Source organism: Fukomys damarensis, unplaced genomic scaffold (assembly GCF_012274545.1).
Source record: "Fukomys damarensis isolate Sample0158 unplaced genomic scaffold, DMR_v1.0_HiC HiC_scaffold_27, whole genome shotgun sequence".
Taxonomy (NCBI): Eukaryota; Metazoa; Chordata; class Mammalia; order Rodentia; family Bathyergidae; genus Fukomys; species Fukomys damarensis.
In genome coordinates, this window is record NW_022900939.1 from 14234926 (window position 1) to 14254423 (window position 19498).

Genomic DNA, 19498 nt, shown 5'->3' on the forward strand with positions numbered 1-19498 from the left:
GCTCCCCAATGTTCTCTAGTCAAATTTCAAGAGAACCAAGACTGACTCCAGGAGAGAGGAATTGTAGAGGATGTAGATGGACATACAGAGATGAAAGGTAAGGCTCCATGAGGCCTAGGAATCAGGGTCAGCTGGGAGGTGGTGTGGGAAGGCCCAGCCCATGGGGTGGAGAAGTCTGGAATAAAAAAAGCATGTATCTGGGACTGTTAGGAATTGCGATGTATTGTGCTACCATTTCTCCTATTCTACCACCCAATCAGACATCAGTAATCAATTACGGTATCCTGATCCACTGAGCCCAGATCCAACATCAGACTTCCTCTGAAATGATTCCATGAAGTCACCATCAACCCCAAGATGAAAAGAAAACCTCTCACTATTTCCAGGCAAATGGCAACTCGATGTTGGAGGGGGTGTGACAGGAAAAAGCCTAGAAAGGGCAGCCAGGAGCAGAATCCTAGCCAGACACCAAATGTTCAGCCCAGGACACCCATGCACTCCAGCTGTTCCAGGACAACTGCTCCCCACATCACCAGCAAGCAGGAAACTCTTTGGGGCTGCAGAACACAGAACTATTGCTTCGTTTTGCTCGGAAATCACTTGAGCTTGCTTTTGTACAGCTAGCTCCTTGAAGGCAACCCCCTGGAAAAATCACTACAACTGTGAAATCTTGTTCTGATAAACAGATTCCCGGAAGCAGAAAATTGGCCAGATTAGATTGTAAAGTGCTTGCTCTGAGTCAATAAGGCTGTCGGCATATGGACTTGACAAATGAATGGGAGGATGGAGAGCCTAAACACCACGTCCGTTACACACAGGTGGCCCTGCCAGCCACCAGCCCCAGCCTAGTGAGGGATAACGGAAAGGCACATTCTTTCCAGCCTTCTGAGCAACTCCATTATGCATGCAGGGGGCACACAGCTGGGTGCTTTAGAGGAATGACAACCTCATCAGACTTAAAAACATTAGAGGAAACCAAGCATAGAGAAGTTAAATCTAGTGAATTCTGAGGACAAAACCTTCCTCAACCCCATCCAATTTGCCTCACTAAAACTGGCACCACCCAGTCCAAGCCACCATTATCTCTTGGCCCCTTTCAACCAGTGGTTCTGGACAGAGGCAGTTTTGTCCACCAGCGAACATTTGTCAGTGTTTGGCGACGTTTCTGATTGTCACAATGGGATGGGGTGGTACTAGCATTCAGGAGGCAAAGGGCAAGAATGTTGCTAAGCATCCTGCAGAGTGTAGGTAGCCCCGGAAACACAGGCCCACCCAGCCCCAAATGTCAACAGCCTTGAGGTGGAGAGATCTTACCCTAACCAACTTGCTAACACTTCTCATCCTTTCCTTCCAGGTCCTTCTCTTCGCACAGACTGAGATTTTTTTTAATGTAATGATAGTTTCTCTGTGCCCTTAGGAGACATCTAAAACTCGCCCTGGTCTGCAAAGTTCAGCTGGATCCACCCCTGTTCACTTCTGCAACTTCACCTGGAACACTCTTCTTGATCACACCAATGTTTTGCCTGCTGTGAGGCCTCCAAACGTGCTGCCTGTTGACCTCCAAGAGTCTTGATTTTGTCCTCCCAAAATGTGCAGGTGAAAGTCCTAAGCCCTGGTAGTCTCATATTTAAAGGCATCTGCAGAGCGGTAAGAAAGTGAAAATGAGGTCAAGAGTGGCCTCTAGTTCAGCAGGACTGATGTCCTTATAAGAAAGATTAGGACACCAACAGGTGCAGAAGGAAGACCAGGTGAGCACAGAGGTAGGAGACACCATCTAGAAGCCCAGGACAGAGGCCTCAAGAAGAAACCAACCCTGCCAATATCTTGATCTCAGACCTCCCACCTCCGAAACTGTGTCCCAATCAGCTCCCGCAGCTCCTGTTGTTTCAGTCCCCCTATGTTACCAAAGCCCCAGCAATCTAATCCAGCAGGCTAAGCAGGACCCTCACACCTCAGCTCAAGTCACTAACTGGGTCCCTGCATGGACAACCAAGCTAAAGCTGGTCCCCTTGTCTTTCATTCTTGGTCACTTCCTGTATTTTCCTTCATCCTAATTTGTGTTTCTGGGTCTGCCTACACCATCTCCCATCAGAACACCCACTGCAGGCAGAGGCCCTGTGTCAGTTAGCTGTATCTCAGGCACCTGTTACTCCATAGGTCCTCAACAAACATCTGTGACCATCCAAAAACTAAGTGTGACATTGCTAACTTATTCCCCAGCCCCAGACCTTTCCTTGGAAAGTTCCACCCACCCTTGCCCCAGACCCCTAGAGTGTGTGAGGTTGATGCATATGTATGTGGTTAAAACTGGGGGACAAGGCAGGTATCTGGACTTGTACAAGTAAATTACTACCTGGTCTGCTTTAAAAGAGGTTAGAAATCTTTTTAACCCAACAGCAGGACTTCCTGGTGGCTGAAATATTTATCCCCTCTCAGTGTCATGGGACACATTTAGAATCCAAAAAAAAGACAAATATTAGCACGAAGCTGGCTAACTGGAGTTTCTCCTCCCTTTTCTTTTTTTCATTAAGCTGAAAAATGAAAGAGTTGCCCATTTTCACTGCAGCACATCACTTCCTTAAAATAACTATACCATCTGTACCAAGAATGAGAAAAAAGGAATAATCCAAGTTCTCCCCCACTGGATAAAGGCAAAAAGCCTGGTATAATAGCTTCTTCCAAAATCTCTGGCATCCACAAAATTTACACTTGACAAGGGGGCCAAAAGGAAGGCAACTACCAAAACCTACAGGTGTTACATTCCACCAGAATCATTCCAAAACACTTTAGTGATGTGGACTTGTCCAGCTGAGAAATGGGAATTCTATACCACCAGCTGGAGTCCTCTGGATTCTCTACTTCTTCTCATCTCCCTCTTTCTCCAGGGAAACCCCTGTCATGCTGCCCTACAGAATTGACATCTGCAAGCCATCAACAGGCCCTGCTTTCCGATTTCTGCCCTAAAGCCTTCATTCTTATCCTTTGTGCCCTAACAATCGGGTCTGTAGGCTCAAGGAACGGCAAAGAAGATGCACAGACATACCCATGTTGAGAAACTTGCGCAGCTTAGCATTCAATTTCGCAGATCTCAAACAGAGCTTCCCTTAAATCTCTCCAAAGAATGAACCACCTTTCCCAGGGCTTGGAGCCGACCTCCACAGTGTTATGAGGGCACTGAAAGAAACACGTTTTCCCTGCAACTTGCTTCTTCAAAACACACACATGCAGTGTACACATTCATGCACACACAAATGCACAAGCCATGCACAGGCGCAGGTAAGGCCACCAAATGTGCTGGTCTGCATGATCTGTTTGTGAACAATGCCAGAAAATCCCCAAAGGTCCCTTCGACTTTAGATTGCTCCAAATGATGGCAACCATATGGGAGGGAATGAGAGACATATGTCCTGTTCATTTCTTTCCAGGGCCACTTCATTATCGTCGAACATATTACTTCGTGCTAGATCTCAGCTATGGGGAGCATTCTGGCTGTCGCCAAGAAGGGAGCAGTCACTCGAGAACGTCTGTATCTGGGGCTAGGATGTGCCTGTGGCCCTAAGCACTTGAGCCTATCCAGGCTGCACTGCGCTGTGAGCTCCTTCCACTAACCCCTGCCTCTGTTTACCTACCTGTTCAAGGAAGCTACAACCCAGAGAAATCGCTCAGAAGATATAAAATGACCCCTAGGTTCGGCCCAGAACTGCTGACCCTTAATAATTACAGATTCCATACTCACACTGTCCATGACCCTGAAGAAAAATTTGACAGCGTAAACAATTTATGGATGGAACAACCCACCTTAGGGATGGTGAGCCAGCCTAGCTATCCGCCCAGCTTCAGCACATCACACAGCTTACGGCATGTCTCCCGCAAAGTGAGATGCAGCCAGTGTTACAAATGATAGATGCTTTGTTTCCTTCCTATAAGACAAGTCAGCAAAGGGAGCCAATGGCCAATATTAATGAGGCAAGCGAAGAGAAAGCAAAGAGGTCTAGGAAAAGGACAGTTTTTCACCAGGAGATAGCTTTATAAATTATTTTTCTCCCATATTTATAGCCTCATTAAGGGCCTGAAGCTGTTACTTACATTTTTTAGTTTTGCTTCATTGCATTTCATGAGGCAAATTATGTTGGAATGGAGTTTGTGTAGTGGGGATCTAGACAGCCAAGGCGACGCGGCCCCAGTAAGGCCAAGGTTCCCAGTTCGGGGCAAGACAGAAGCACTGGGAGATGCTGTTCACCGTAACACCAACCTACCGGGTGGGCCCTGAGCCCTGCCCAACCTGTCTGTTGCCACCCCTCCTCGGGCTCCCTTTAACAGTCCTCAGCAAGCTGATTATTACTGACTCCTCACCAGGGAAGACCTAACATCTACGCAAACACTTACACATGGCAGGAGTTTAACATCAGCAATTCTTCATTTCTTACAAGAGCCCCATGAAATAGACGCCCTGCCCACTTTTGCCAAGGGAGAAAGAATGAAGAAGAAACTTGCCCAAGGTCACAAAGCTAGATCAGCAAACAGCCAGAGAGTAAATAGGCCCACTGTGCAGGCCAAGAGGCCAAATGAAGGATACCGTGCACGTAGCTACATAAGAGAGAAAATAACATCCCACAAAATGTTTCTCTTGGTGAAATTCAAAATACTGTCATAATGATGGAGAATGATTTCCTGTAATACAGGGCTTCCGTGAAAAATAATGGAATTCTTCCAGGGGGTGATAATTAACATTAGCACTTAGTTGAGGTTCAAAGTTAGTGTTCACTATCATTGAAATCCACTGCAAATGATAGGGAGTTCTTTTCCTGACCATGCAAACATGTGAAATCCATTCCTAGCTTCTACTGTCTAAAAACAGCTGGCTGTGGTCCACTTGCCAACCACCTCTTGTGCCATAAGACAGCAGATCTTTGTAAAATACGAGATGGCAAAGACGTCCAGTCCAAGGCCCTTCCTCCCTGTCCCATCAAACCCAGCACATTGAAATGAGCCTGCTGCTCACTGGCTGCTCTGCTCACCAGGGAAGGAACCAGGGCTGTCCAGGGCCACTGTGTCTCAGCAACCATGGAGGCCAGGCACCTGCAGAACCTCCATACATGAATGATGACTGAATGGATGGAGAACACAACCTGTTAACCCCTAAGTACCTGTCCAGTCCTGGCCCTTTTAAATTCTGAGAATGTATCGAAACCTGCCCTGAACCCATTTATACTTTGTGTTCAAAACACAATGGATTTGGTGCCTGCCTGTAATTTCAGCACTGGGGGTGGGTGGGATGGTAAGCAGGAGGCAGAGGCAGGAGGATCACAAATCCACTAGGCCTCAGCAACTTACCAACTTAGGAGACTCTGTCCCAAAAAAGTAAAATGGGCTGGAAATGTAAGTGAGTGTAAAGGCACTAGGTTCAATTCCCAGTACTGCAAAGAAAGGAAGAAGAAGAAAAAAAAAAACAGAAAAAATAATTAATAAAAGCCAATCAAGGAAGGTAGGTTTGTAGAATGTATTAAAGTTCCCTGAGACAGCAGCACAGAAGTGAAAAGCTTCTACAAGCCCCCTATTGCCCTCTCTGCTCTGGCACCCACATCCTCCCCAAGGGCAAGCTGAAGGTCAGGAATGCGGATGAAGCCAGAGCAGCAGTACCCACCCAACCCCGTGGCTTCCGCCTTTCCATTTCCCAGCAGGAGGGCAGCAAAGCCAAGCTGAAGGAGAGGAAAGGAGATAGCTTTATGACCAGTTTTATCGGGCAGGCGATAAGCTATGCTTAAGAGAGGGCCAATCGCCGAGGCACTTCAGGAGCTCTCGGAAACAGCCACGGGGTCAAGAAGGAGGATTGTGCTGTAAGCCCAAGTTCAGCCCATGTACCCAGGACAAGGGCAACCATTTCCACAGTCACTGGGAACCGTTCTGCAGTCAACCCTGGGCTCCAAACAGATGTCCACTGGCAGAACAGGCACGGAAAATACCAGTGCCAACCAGGGAAGAGGCCAGAAAAGTAAAATGATCCTCAAGCATATCTTTATGAGCTCAGGAAGGATTTGTGAAATACGACTCAACAAAAGCCCCGATAAATACGACTCCATTAAAAACTGAAACTGCTAGTCATCAATAGATGCTATAAAAAAAGGTCAAAGACAGGCCATTGACTAGAAGATGGCAGCTGCCACATGTACAACCCACAAAGTGTCCATATCTAGAAGTTTCTTACAAGACTATGTAAGAAAACACAGGCAATCCCCCCAGGCCCCCAAAAAGGACAAAGCCTAGGAACAGGTACTTCCACTGATGAAGAGACTTGAATAGCCACTTCATAGGAGCTCAGCCTCATTTGTAATCAAAGAGTGATTAATGGAACAAGGAAGCTCCTCTTTCACACCCCTTGTAAGTTGTAAAAATTTGCAGGCTGACATTCTCAAGTGGCACCAAGATGAGGAGGAACAGGAGCTCACGTGACGCATGGGGTGGAGGGACTCTACAGAGCCACTTGGCAGCTCCTGATGGAGCTGAGGATGCTCTCAAGCTCTGACCCTGCCGGTCCTCTTCTGGGACTCAGCCTAGGTTGGGGACACACATGCTCTGCACACCAGATGACAGCAAAATGACTTCACTATGACACTGATGTCAACACACACAACTGTAGACAGACTAAATGTTTATCAAAAAGAGGGAAAACGAAGTGTATTCACACAATGGTGCCCAGGATTTTCACTGAATGATCCAGAGTGCATAAATCACAAAGGATACTCTGAGAAACATGATGCTAAGTCGAAAGCAAGTTGCAGGATAGCACTTACGTTAAGCTAGAAACCATGCTATTTTAATGGATCCCTACAGATATAAAAGTAGTTTTTTTTTAATGTATAGGAAAGATAAGTTCCAAATTCAGGACTGTCTAGAGCAATTTACATAATTTTGGGGAAAAATCATTTCACAATTAAATCACAATTAAGGCCTAGTTTTCCTGCCTACAGGCCAGCTATGACCCAACAAAACCTAACTCCATTTTAGCCTCTGGTCACAGCTACTACCCCAGTGGTTTGGTGATACTGTGATGCTCCAGGCCAAGATTACACCAGCTGAAGACAACCCTGGGGAGGCACAAAATCTTCATCTGCATAGTTCCTCCTTGTTCTAGAATTATGGCCACCACTTTCTGAGCCACTGCTACATTTATTTCTTCCAATGTACCAAATAAAGGTGTGGCAAGCTCAGTGTCTTTCATCTTTGCTGCCTAGAGCAGCACTGATCAGGCCCAAAGCTAAGTTTCTTCTCTTAGTGTCATTTCTGTCTATATATTACTTAATTCACCCTGTGCTGTCATGACTCACAGGAGACTAGGACTCAATGCAGAGATTCTAGTAATGTCCCCTTTCCCTGTTCCCTATATAGGACAATGGTCACCTCTAGCAAATGGGATCAGAGAGAGTAACACCAAACCTCAACTATAAGAAATCTATCTTTAAACAGTTTGAAAGAAGCATGGCAAAGGGTTAGAATACACTGGACCCAGGTGGTAAGCTTAGTGTTATTATTGGTGACTTTCTCTATCCTTTAAAAAAATGGTTGCATTAAGAAAATTCATTAGGAAGAATTAAAAAGTACAGCTTGGTGTGGGGGTACATGCCTGTAATCCCAGAACTGTGGGAGGCTGAGACAAGGGGGCTTTGAGTGTGAGGCCAAACTGGGCAACTTAAGCAACTTAATGAGACCCTGTCTCAAAATAAAAACATTAAAAAAGGGTTGAGAATGTAGCTCAATGCAAAGGCCCTGGGTTCAATCCCCAGTTCCACAGAAAAAGATAAAAGAAAGAAAAAGAAAAGTTACAATAGTTTAGAAAAATCTGTAAAAGACATATGGAACCATTTATCACTAATGCTCTAAGCTTCAAAACCCCCTCAACTGTAAAGGAATGAGAGATAAAAGGGGCCGAGTGTTGACAGTGGAGAACAACAAATGCAAGGGCGTTCATCTGGGAGACTTGGTCTATTCTGAACTCTTCATTTTCTGGAAGGCAGGAACAGTTGCAGGGTAATAGCTGGTTATGGGGGAAAAATAAACATAAGATAAATTCATCCACCCAACTTATTAAACCGTGACATTCCAAAAATAAAAATAGCAAGGCCTAACCGGCAGGCCAGACACTCAAAATAGTGACTCCCAGAGAAGCCAGGGTTGGAAAAATCACAACAAAGCAGTCTTCCCTAGCATAGCGGCAACGGGGGCTGGCTGGCTTTGACCTAGCAGAGTAGCCCTCCGTGGATCATCCCTAGGAATCTCTAACAGCAGCTCAACCATAAACAGGAACTCACCCTCCAAGCAATGTGGTTTCACAGAAGGTCAAAAGAGAAAGACACATGGGACACGCCAACAAGATTTGGGGGAAACCACTTCACCATCCTGGTCCTCAGTTTCCCCTCTTGATTATGGCATTTCTAGATGATGCCCAGGTTCCTTTTTCATTCTCAACTTGTTTGTCCTTTGTATCTGTGGACACACAGCTACAACAGGCCAACACACACCACCCGCCTATCCTAGACACAAGAGTGATCTCATTATATGGTGGATATACACTGCTGTTAGTGCCCCTCAAAGTCCTCCCTCTCGCTTTGAACACACTTATCCCAACATTCTTGCCACTTTCTGAAGCAAAGGAAGTAGCACTTCTGGAAGCCCCCTTTCATGTTTTTAAGTAAAAAATACAGTGGATATGCTGCCTAGTGCCATTCAACAGAAACAAAGGCTCAAAAAATAAAGAAATAAATAAAACATTATGTGTCCTCATCCACCTTATTCACCAGATCTGGCGCCATGCAACTTCTGGCTCTTCTCCAAAGTCAAAATGACTGTGAGAGATAAACATTTTGAATCAATTAAGGACATCAAGGCAGCCATGACCGAGCATTCGTGAAAGAAGACTTCTAAAACTGCTTCAGAAAGTGGCAAGGAAGATGAGGGACAAGTCAGTCTGAAGCCCGGGAGTGAGGGGGGTATTCTAAGAAAGATTAATGGCAATGTGTCTTTTATGTTAATAAACTTTTAGGGTTGGGGATGTAGCTCAGTGGTTCTGCCACGTGCCTTGCAAGTGCAAGGTCCTGAGTTCGATCCCCAGTACCAAAAATAAATAAATTAATTAATAATAATAATAAACTTTTAAAAATTTAAGTGTTCACCATATGGTTTCTTGAGTGTGTCCAATCAATGCCTGGGGTTTACACTTAGGACTTCCTCTAAAGAGCCGAAAACACCCCTGCAAAGCAGGTGGGTTAGAGGAGCCAGAGATCTCCAACTTGTCAAAAGGCTGGCTGGAGGTGGCTAAAGAAGCCAGGTCCCCGGCCCCACACGACCCTCACTTCTGGCCTCCTGCTATCCATTTGGTAAGACTGTGGATCCCACTCCCCCTATGGCAGGAGAAAATATCTCCTAAGGGCCAAGAATTAGACCTGCCTCCCACTGCCTGTGGATCCAAGAGCCTCTCCGGGTCACTTCGATGAGCTACAATCTTCGATCGGGTCTCAGCAAATGAACTACTGGGCTTATCATTTCCGATGAGGACAGGAACTCCGCCAGAGAAATCAAAAACACCGGCCTGTTACTACTGCCAAGCAAGGCAGGGGAACACATACTAACTGGTGCATCTTTTTATGATTTCTGAAGTAGTTTAATCCATTAAACTGGTCCATCCTGCTTCCACAGTCTGCTCACGCGGGAACCTTCCCACCATGCTGAGCCCACGACAGTTCCTCAGTCAGGAGGAATTAGCTGACATCTTAAGCAAACAATGCTGGGACATCCAGCAAGTGACAGAGGGAAGAAGTATTTACCATTGGAATCCGTGCTTCAGCGTGAATGTCGAAGACCATCGCAGCTTTTGGAGCTCTGCAGAGAGCAATTTACCTTTGCAAGAGACTTGTCAGATTTGGTAGAAATCAAAGGGATTAACACTGTGTGCATGAACCTGTCTGGGTTTCCCAGATTGTGCAGAGTTTACACTGTCCAGAAAACAAAGTTTAAAAAATTAAAGAGAGCCGGGCCTGGTGGCACATGCCTGTAATTCCAGCACTCGGGAAGCTGAGGCAGGAGGATCACTGTGAGTTTGAGAACAGCCTGGGCTACATGTGAGTTCCAGGTCAGTTTCAACTACATTGTGAGACTCTGTCTGAAAAAGTAAAAATAAAATAAAATAACTAGAGATTAGACAGCTCATCTCAATTCCAATTTGCACAAGAGCACCAGGAACTAAGAATTCCAATTCTATCCCTTCCAATCTCAGGTAATGAATGACTTTAGCCACTGGTGCCTCAGTTTCCTCATGTACAAAATGGAAATGGCTGGAGGCAGCCCGGACAAGCTCCCAGGTATAATCAAAGAGGCGGTTCAGTCTCTGTCAGTACTGGAGCTACACGATTGCAGGCCTGAAACATCAGACGTCTCACTACACATCAGACACACCAGAAAACCTCTTAAGGGGGAAAAAATACTACAAGTTCAATGGATGCTTCAAGACTTTCACACATTTTATGACAGCACGCAGACAGAGGCCATAAGATTAACTAGGGCTCATTGCTTAAAGGTATTATTATTCACTATTAAAAAGTTACTATTATATAAAAGCCAGATGTAATGTAGATACACAATGTGTCATTTCACAAGGCAAACCATTATAATATAGCTACGTGATTAATAATTAGAGGAAGACTGATCCGAACTGTAAAGGATCCACCCCAAACTGAATACAATAGGTGAATACCAGGTGAGAGGAGAGAGCAGGAGAAGGGAGAAATCATTAAGAAATGATTTTTCAACAAATTCAATAACGAGCCCCACAGTGGGGCTCCAGGTCCTCCTGTTTCTGTGTGGCTCCGTGCTAATGGGGATGGTGGCTCAATACCATGATGCTGACAACAAGTCAAAGGCTCAGAGAACACTGAAACCAGGATTCACTTTTAAATCGGTTTCACCCCTGCGGTCTGCACGCTCTCCAATCCCAGAATGTGTGGCGGCTTCCCACGCCCCTCACTTTCTTACATCTGACCTTACAAAGTGTCCAGTGGCCTCCCAAGCGTCCCTGTCACCCAGTTCCGCTGCACTGGGCCGATAGGATCACTCCCTCCTTCTGAAACTCGCCTACCGTGCCACACCCCCTTCGGTGTTCTCCTGTTCCCTTGCCTCCCCTCCACACTGGCTCACCAATCATCCCTGCCCAGCCACCTCAGAGGCCAGGGTCTCAAGTTCTGCTCTCACCTGCAGGAGCAAGATATTCTTCCCTAGACAAGCCTCTTGTCCATTATGAGGCTCAGACTTCCACAACCCACAGCCTCACCGTTCCATCCCCACCACCAAAGACCGTTCCACCCTCAGCATGAACTGAGCACACTGGAAACATGTTCTAAACCCAGTCCTCTTGTGTCACTTGGTTCTCTGTTACCAGATCACCAGCCACCCCTCTCCCTAGCCCCCGTCCATGTCGGTGTCAGTCATGTTCCCACACACATCCTTCTTCTCCATCCCTGCCACTCACAATCCTTGGGTGCTTCCTCCTTTCACCTGTTTTGCACTAATGCAACCTCAACGGCCATCGTGGTCCCAGTCTTGTCCTGTAACAGGTACCCTTTACAAAGCCGTGGGGGAAATCAGACCACACCACACACTGTTTCAAATCTTCCATGGCTTCCCACCCCATGAAGAGTTGGGTCAGAGTTCTTGGGTCCGCTCAAGAGTCCCTGTTTATCCCAATCAGCCACCTCCTCCAGCAGTTTCTTCCTCAGTCCCCCAGGAAAATGATCATGCACCCCACCCTGGACTTCTCAACGTAACTTATGCAAACCTCTCTCTTGATGCTCCAGAAACTTCGGATGTGTGCCTATCTTTCCCTACAAGCTCAGAACAGCTTTTACACTAGAGAAAGGAACATGTCTTCAGGCAGCTCAGGGTCCAGACAGGAGGATTGCTGAAAGGGAGGGTGAGAGGAAGGAAGGCACCGAGGGCTGTGTGGGTAGAAGGATAAAAATAAGGGTGGTTGCTTCCTTGGGTTATATGTTATGAAAAATATGTCACTGAACATTCTGTGGATTATTCCTGCAAGTTTTTATTATTCCTCAGTCCTATGGACAGGACATACTTGTACACAGCTTAAGATTTATGGAACTAAAACTTGTTTTTTCACGCTTAGCTAATAACTTGATCCAAGCATACTTATTTAAAAAAAGGGAGACAGGGGCAGGAACAAAAGATATTTTTAATTCACATTATTGCTCTCTTTCCTAAGAAGTCCATATATGCAGGGATTTTTCTATGAAGTGATCTTCACCTATGGATTTAATTTAGTGCAAACGAATAATTCTTCATGGCTCAAAGTGAAAATTCAAATGCAGCCCAACTCTAGAACACAACCTCAGCAGGTAAGAGCTTGCATCCAAACTCTTGGGTACAAAAGCTTCATTTATGACGACATCCACCCTCAGTGCTGTCCTGTTGACGGGACAAACCCAACCTTCTGTGATGATCCCTTCTCCCGGAGCCAGCTCACAGGAAGTCACAGTCAGGTACACCTTGGGATGGGGAGAAGAGTGAGGACAAGGTGCACCAGTGAAGGAGAACCCTCGGAGAGTCAGCACTGGGTCTACACTTTGCACTGCTTTAGGGCCTCTGGGTCAAGGCTCCAGGTCAAGGCATCCACAGAGAGGTTGTTGTCTCCACTGCCTGAGGTAAATCCCAAACTATCAGCACCCTACTCTTGGCCTTTATTTGTTTCTCTCTGTATCCAGGGAGGAGCAACAGCTGCAGCACCGTGGCATTTGGGGCTCAGATTCTCATCCAGAGGAGGCCCTGCACTGCTGGAGACAGTAAGGTGGCCCGGCAGGAATGAAGTGTCTGTCCCTGTCGTCCATGCCCATGGGAGGGCAGCTGCCCCCGTTCCCGGCATCTTGGCACCCTCTGAACTAACAGCCCCGGCTGTTTACCAGTGTGGAGGGTGGCAACTCTCCACATGTGCTGGATGAGAAGAGAACACTGGCTCCTTGGGAAGCTGCCAAGAGAGTTCAGGGTGTAGGACTGATGTGGGCAATGCCAGAGGAATAAAGAAACATAATGACCCAGAAACGCCAGCGCAACTCCAGAGACTCCCCCACTCCCTGGGTCACACAATGACATGAGAGACCAGGTTTTTCAGAAATTCGAGGCAAGGAATCCAGCTTTTCACTGCACGCCCACAATAATCAGATCCAACAGGCTCCCGCCCCTGCCTGGCACAGCTCACTCATGTTACGATCCACTTCGCACTGCAGAAATGATAATGCATTTACAGGCAGCCAGGACTCTCTAGCCAGGAGGAAAAACTTCACCTAATTAAATAAAAACAAAGCAGAAAACCAAAGCCTTCAACTCATGCCAAAAAGAAGGGCAACTTGATCTTTATGGAGCTAAAGAGCTAGGAATGCCAATGATTTTCTTCTCCTAAATGCATCTTTTAAACAATCCCGTGTGTCCCTAATTAGAACTCTTTAAAAAAAAAAAAATGAGGAAATTGCAAACAAACCAAGAGAAAAATGGAAAGGGAAATGAATATCATGGTGAAAACAATAAGACAACTAATAAAACAAAAGATGCACAACCTCACTAATAGGTAAACTTGAGGCAAGCATAAGTGCCGTTTTTAAAAAACAATAATTGGCAAAAGTTAAAAAGATGGCTAATTCGAGAGTTGGAATGAGTATGCGGAAAATGGCCCTAGTGCCCTACTGGTGGACATAAATTGGTACAACATCCTCAGAATCATCTAGCAAAACAAAAAAAAGACATATCCATTACGATCTATTTTGAGCTTACCTCTGGATCCGCTGGTTCTGTGTAGAGAACTCTCCTTGGCAGTATATACATGATATGCCAAAAGACTCACCCAGAAGGGAGTGTTTTGTTCTGTTTCTTTGACAGTATTATTTGTAAAAGCTCAAAACATAAAGAACTTAAAAATCTGCCAAGAAGAAGGGTAGATGATTTGTTATATTCATGCTGGCACACAGGAGACTTCAAAGAGAACCCGGGGTGTACTAACATGGGAGAATGGCTAGAATACAGAGGAAAAAGCAAGTTGCAAAACATTACACGTGCGTTAAGCCCATGTTTGTTTATAACTAGAGCCATGTGATTTAATACACACACACACACACACACACACACACACACATAAATTTACATTTCTATTTACAGGGTCTTTAAGCAGACACTTGGAGAAGGACCTGAGAGGTCCTTTGGAGATGTGGGTATATTTTCTATTGATATTTTTTTCTTTGAAACCATTAACTTAAAAGGTCACCCTAGTAATAAACACACTGGAGAATGTGAAGGAGCATCCAAGATAAGTTGGAGGAGGAGTTAAACAACATTGTTTATTTATATCAACACATATACACACAGGCGAACAAAGATACTGGGTCCTGTAACCTCAAGAAAGGAAAAGGACATCCTAATCAGCAAAATTACAAATTATAAAAAAGACAAAGCATTCCTTAAAACCTGACAGATCCAAGTTTGGGAGGAAAGTATTTGACATGGCTGGGGAACTAACAGTCCCAAATATTGGCTCACACTAAAAAGGGAAACTGAATAGACAATCATTTGGAGAAGTCTGTGGATGGCAGCTTCTTAATGAGTTATTACGGGAAATGACCCAAGGGCTATATTCTCTTTTAGAACACACCGTATTCTAAAACACAGCTTATGAGCCTTTCACGCCCACACAGTTCAACTCTTGCTGGCTCAGCCCTGAGTCCCACAAGAGGCCCACAGCTTGGTGGTCAGGGTAGGAGGGGAGGGCAGGGGACTGATTCTGATGAAGGGCTACAAATATAATTCATTCCCTGTGGGGAATGCAGTGCACCTCTCCAAGCCTCCCATGTACGCCCTGGGAACCCACAATTACAGCCTGCTCTGGACTCCTGTTTCCACGCTCCGGGTCTTCCAGGTGGCGTCAGGCCATGATTTCTGCTGGAAGACAGAAGAGCTCATTCAAGAGTGCCCAGAGCAAGAATGCTGGAGTCTGGAGTCCAGGACTGCAGGGGCATATGGATGCCAATTTTAGGGCAGTCCCCAAAACCCAAGTGAGTGGAGGATCAAACTACAAGCCAACTAGAAAAGGGAGAGGAAATGAGATGTTTTGAATGCCGAGTAAAAGGCGCCAGACACTCTTGTCAGTTCAACAACTGAAAAGTCACTGGTGACTATGGGTCAGAACGGTGACAGGGGATGGGGGGGTGTTAGCCGTGCTCTATTTCTTGATCTAAACACTAATTTCCCCAGGTGTCCTGACCTCACGAAAACACACAAAGCTCCCCACTTAGCATCTGTGCACTTACAGTATCTGTGGTAAATGTCTATAAGAAGTTTACTTAAAAAAAGAAAACAAAACACGTTTTTGAATGGCGCCACTGGCTCATAAGCTGTCCATCCACTGCTAATGATGCCTCTACTTTCTTGTAGCCTGAGCCTACAGCAAACTTAGTGGTCAAAGTCACTCCTGCAGGTCACAGTGTGAAGATGTACTGGGGGACAGGCAGTGTGAGGAGGGGGAATGGCATGTCCAAGATTTATTTTTAATTGATTCGCTCATTTTCCCCTAGTACTCAGAACAGCCCTACCCCTTTTCTCCAATGCCCAAAATGGCATCAGCCACGCCCTGATAAACCCCAAGCATGCAGACTTCTCGGGCCTGGCGCAAGGCTCTGCGGCCACATCTGCTGAAGGACGGCTGGCTGAACACCCAGACTCCAGGGTGAATTTGGAAAAGTCAGCGAGGCTGCTCGATTTTGTTCCAAAAATGAGTCTGAACCACAAGGGGGGCCTACCCTCCTGGAAGCCCACTCTGTTCCCAGTTACAATGAGCTCACTCCGCAAACTCAGTTCTGGGGTTATTCCTGGCTATCAACGGTTTTAGGGGGTCTTCACTGACCTTCCCTACAGTTAATTTGGAGGCCCCTCCTTCTTTTGTTCATTAAAAGCATTTTTTCTTGCCTTGGGAAAAAAGAAAAAGGTTAGATTTATAGCAAACCATCCAGAAATAGAATAAATCCAGAATGATTTATCTCTCACCTTAATGACTCTCAAAAAGACCAGGCTGGGTCACTACCACTGCCCAGATGTTTGGGGAGGGACAGGAGGCTCGATCCTAAGAGGGAAAAGGTGATCTCATGTGACCAGTAAGGATTCTGCTAGCTCTGGATGGAGAGCATGTGGGAAAGGCAGGCTCAGGCAAGGAAGGGTACTCAACCAAGGGGAGTCTTGTGACTTTAAGAACACAACACTCTGGCTCAAATTTATCCTTCTTTATAGCAGAGCAGTACTCCACTGTGTATGAATACCATGTTTTCTTTATCCATTCACTGGCTGGACACACTTTTGAATCACTGGTAGGAAAATGGGTCCACCTTGAAACTATAGTATTAAGGGAAATAAATCAAACACATGAGTTTAAGTATCACATGGTTTCTTTTTTTTTTCCCCCCTCTCATTGAGTTCATTGGTACATTTTAGGTATATAGTACAGTTACATTCATCATTGGGATCTTGTACCTTTACATGACAGGTCTTGGTTCTCATTTTTACCCCATACTCCTGCCTTATCTTCACCCCCCGCTCCTTTCTCTATATACTAAAACTTTATTTCTGTTTTTCATTTTCTGATTTTTTTCTTTTCCCTTATTTCCTTTCCCCTACTCTTCCCACTTCCCTACACCTTTAGCCCTTTTCTTCCTATTTTACACTGTCAATTATACCATTAGGATCTTATTAATGATTATAGTTTTTCACACCAGAGAAACTATTCGGTATTTACACGTCTGACTTACTTATTTCACTTGAGTATATCCTCAATATGCATCCATTTTCCTATGAATGACTAATTTCTCATTCTTTATGGCTGAGTAGTATTCCATTTTATAGAAAAACCACATTTTCTTTATCCAGTCTCCAACTGATGGGCAGATGGGCTGTTTCCAAGTTTTAGCTATTACAAACTGTGCCACTATAAACATGGGTGCACATATATCACTGTGCTCACATGGTTTCTCTTATATGAGAAATTCAAAGTATAAATAAATTAAAGAGCAAAAGAAAAGGTAACAGGAAACAGGGAGATAGATCTTTTGCAAATGGGAAAGAGGCTAAGAGATGGAGAGAGATGTAAAAAGTATTAAGATGTGTCATGCACATATATCAACTACCCACAATGAATGCAATCATTATATATTACAAACATGTAGTAATAGAAAATTTTTAAAAAGAGCAGTCTGGGACCATGGGCACCACTCATCTTCCCAGCCAATTCCTTACCCCTACATAAAAAAGACCGGCATTTCCCATGCCAGTGTCACATGCTTTTATAAGGTTAGGCTGATGTGTAACACTGGTATTCAGCACAGCAGTACCCCCCCCTTACCTCCAAGAGATATGTCCCCTCCCCAGCAGAAGCCTGAAGCCAGAGACAGCACCAAACCTTATGCACAAGCGCTGCTGTAGCACTACAGCAGAGCTGGTGACTGCACTGGCTGTGTAGTGATTCCTGGGTGGGTAGAACATACAGCATGGATACTGCTGGGGCTCAGAAAAGGACTCTAAATTACTCCACTTCAAGGGAAAAGCCCCTAGGGAGAGGCAATGGAAAGGAAGGACTTTCTTGAAGTTCCCTATTTTCCTTAAAGGCAGAACTGCCAGGAGGTATTCAATTTTGAATACTTTTACAAGTTAAGTCATTCCAGGAGGGAGGGGCTCAAGGCACGAACTAGGTGACACCACACCCAGAGACTAGAGGAACTCTGTCCCAGGCTACTGTCTGTTCTTCAAGACCCATTCATCTCCCCTAAAATTAACTTAGTACCCCTAAAACTGCCTGCATCTCCCATTGCTGTCTCCCCCATGGAGAAGGTACTTAAGCTTGGGGCACTCACTTTCCTTTCTTGAGATAGCTCCGAGCACACAATAAGCAAGAGTTTCTTTCCCATTTCTCTCTCCTCAGCTCACTTCACCAGACTGAGTGAGCCAATCTTCAAGGAGGAGAGCAAAGGTTCTTTCACCTGTAATACTAGCTGGACAAATGCAAGATTCATGTCCTCCGGGCAGGATGGAACAGGACAATAAAAGATCATGTTACGCACGAAGGCACATGGTTTATAATTTAAGAATTGTTTATTTCTGGAATTTTTCATTTAATATTTTTGGACCTTGGCTGACTGCAGGTAATTGAAACCACAGAAAGTTAAACTGTAGACAAGGGGGACCACTGTGCCCCAGGTACCTTCCTGTCAAGCACCTGTCTGTCTCCCTCTCTGTCTCTCCCTCAGCTCAGCTTCTGTGTTCCCAAAAAACAAACAGCTTCTGTTAAAACTTCCGCCCCCAGCAATTCAATCTCCAGACACCTCCCCCACCACAGTAAAAATCCCAAAGGCTGGGTAAACACAGAAAGGTCGCTCAAAGCTCAGCTTCCGAGAACAGGGAGGTGGCGAGGCGTGGAGAGAACACGTCAGTCCACACATCCCCAGCCCAAGAATCAGAAACCCACAGGTAGGCAGCAAGACCAGGGTCCAAAGACCACACTGGTAATGCCTGAAGGAGAGAGAAGGAACAGAAAGCTTTCTAAAAAGTGTCTTTATTAAAGGAGGAGTGGGTGCCATTACCCTACCCTGGCGCTGCTCTCTTGCAATGCCTTCCTGCCCTAGAAGACAACAAAGAGTTGCAGGAAATCGGCAAAACAAGGCAGAGTGAATTCAAGCATCAGTACCAGCCACTGGTATGTCACCTCAGCTCCTAAACAGAAGGAAAAACCTCCCGCAGACTCCCTGGGGGCTTCCCAATCCACAGCTCCGGAGGAGAAAAGGAAACAGATTTCCTAAAACACCATCCCAAGAAACATATCAATCCTTCCAAGTCCCTAGTGTTAACAAGCTGTCACAAGGCCAGGAGACCCTGTTAACTACTACATGATTTCAGAAAATACCAAATTCTCCTATGAATCATATAGCTTAAAGGACAAGAGGTAAATAAGCTCAGAAAACAAAATATATCTCAGAGTGTCCATATAAATAAATAAGAGCATCTCCTCCCAAAGCAGACATAATAACCTTCGGGCAAGCCAATTTATACATAATAAATATTTTTAATATTTCAAATTTAATAAGTAACTTCAGAACCAGGGTGAAGAGATTAGAATTTGAACACAACATGAATAGATTCTCAAGTTCTAGCGGCTGTTTTCATTCTACCTTTTCCATCCAGTGTTGTTTCATTTTAGTTTCAAAATTCTCACAGGATCCCATCTTGAAATAGAGATTACTCAGAAGTTCCAACCTGGAGCGACTGTAGATTATAAAAGGAAAGCAATCTAAGTTGACTAATTAAAATCAATAATAAGAATCCATTTTCAAGGACAACAGCAACAGAAAAAAAAAGCATCATCAAACACTTCAAATTAAAGATAAATCTGGCTCGGGCCCAAGTCCCACCACAGATACGCCGT

General features: G+C 45.2%; 1 protein-coding gene across 2 annotated transcripts in view; it reads right to left on the reverse strand.

Moving 5' to 3' along the window:
* Ldlrad3 (low density lipoprotein receptor class A domain containing 3) overlaps positions 1–19498 on the reverse strand; it is a 232480-nt gene that overhangs the window by 178329 nt on the left and 34653 nt on the right. Inside the window, exon 1 of one of the 2 annotated variants that reach the window (XM_033756441.1) lies at positions 3044–3062. The exons of the other annotated variant lie outside the window; for it this stretch is intronic. Coding sequence (XP_033612332.1) covers positions 3044–3047 — 4 coding nt within the window. The 5' untranslated portion in view covers positions 3048–3062. Of the gene's footprint in view, positions 1–3043; positions 3063–19498 lie in introns of those variants that run through there. 2 annotated transcript variants of the gene reach the window in all.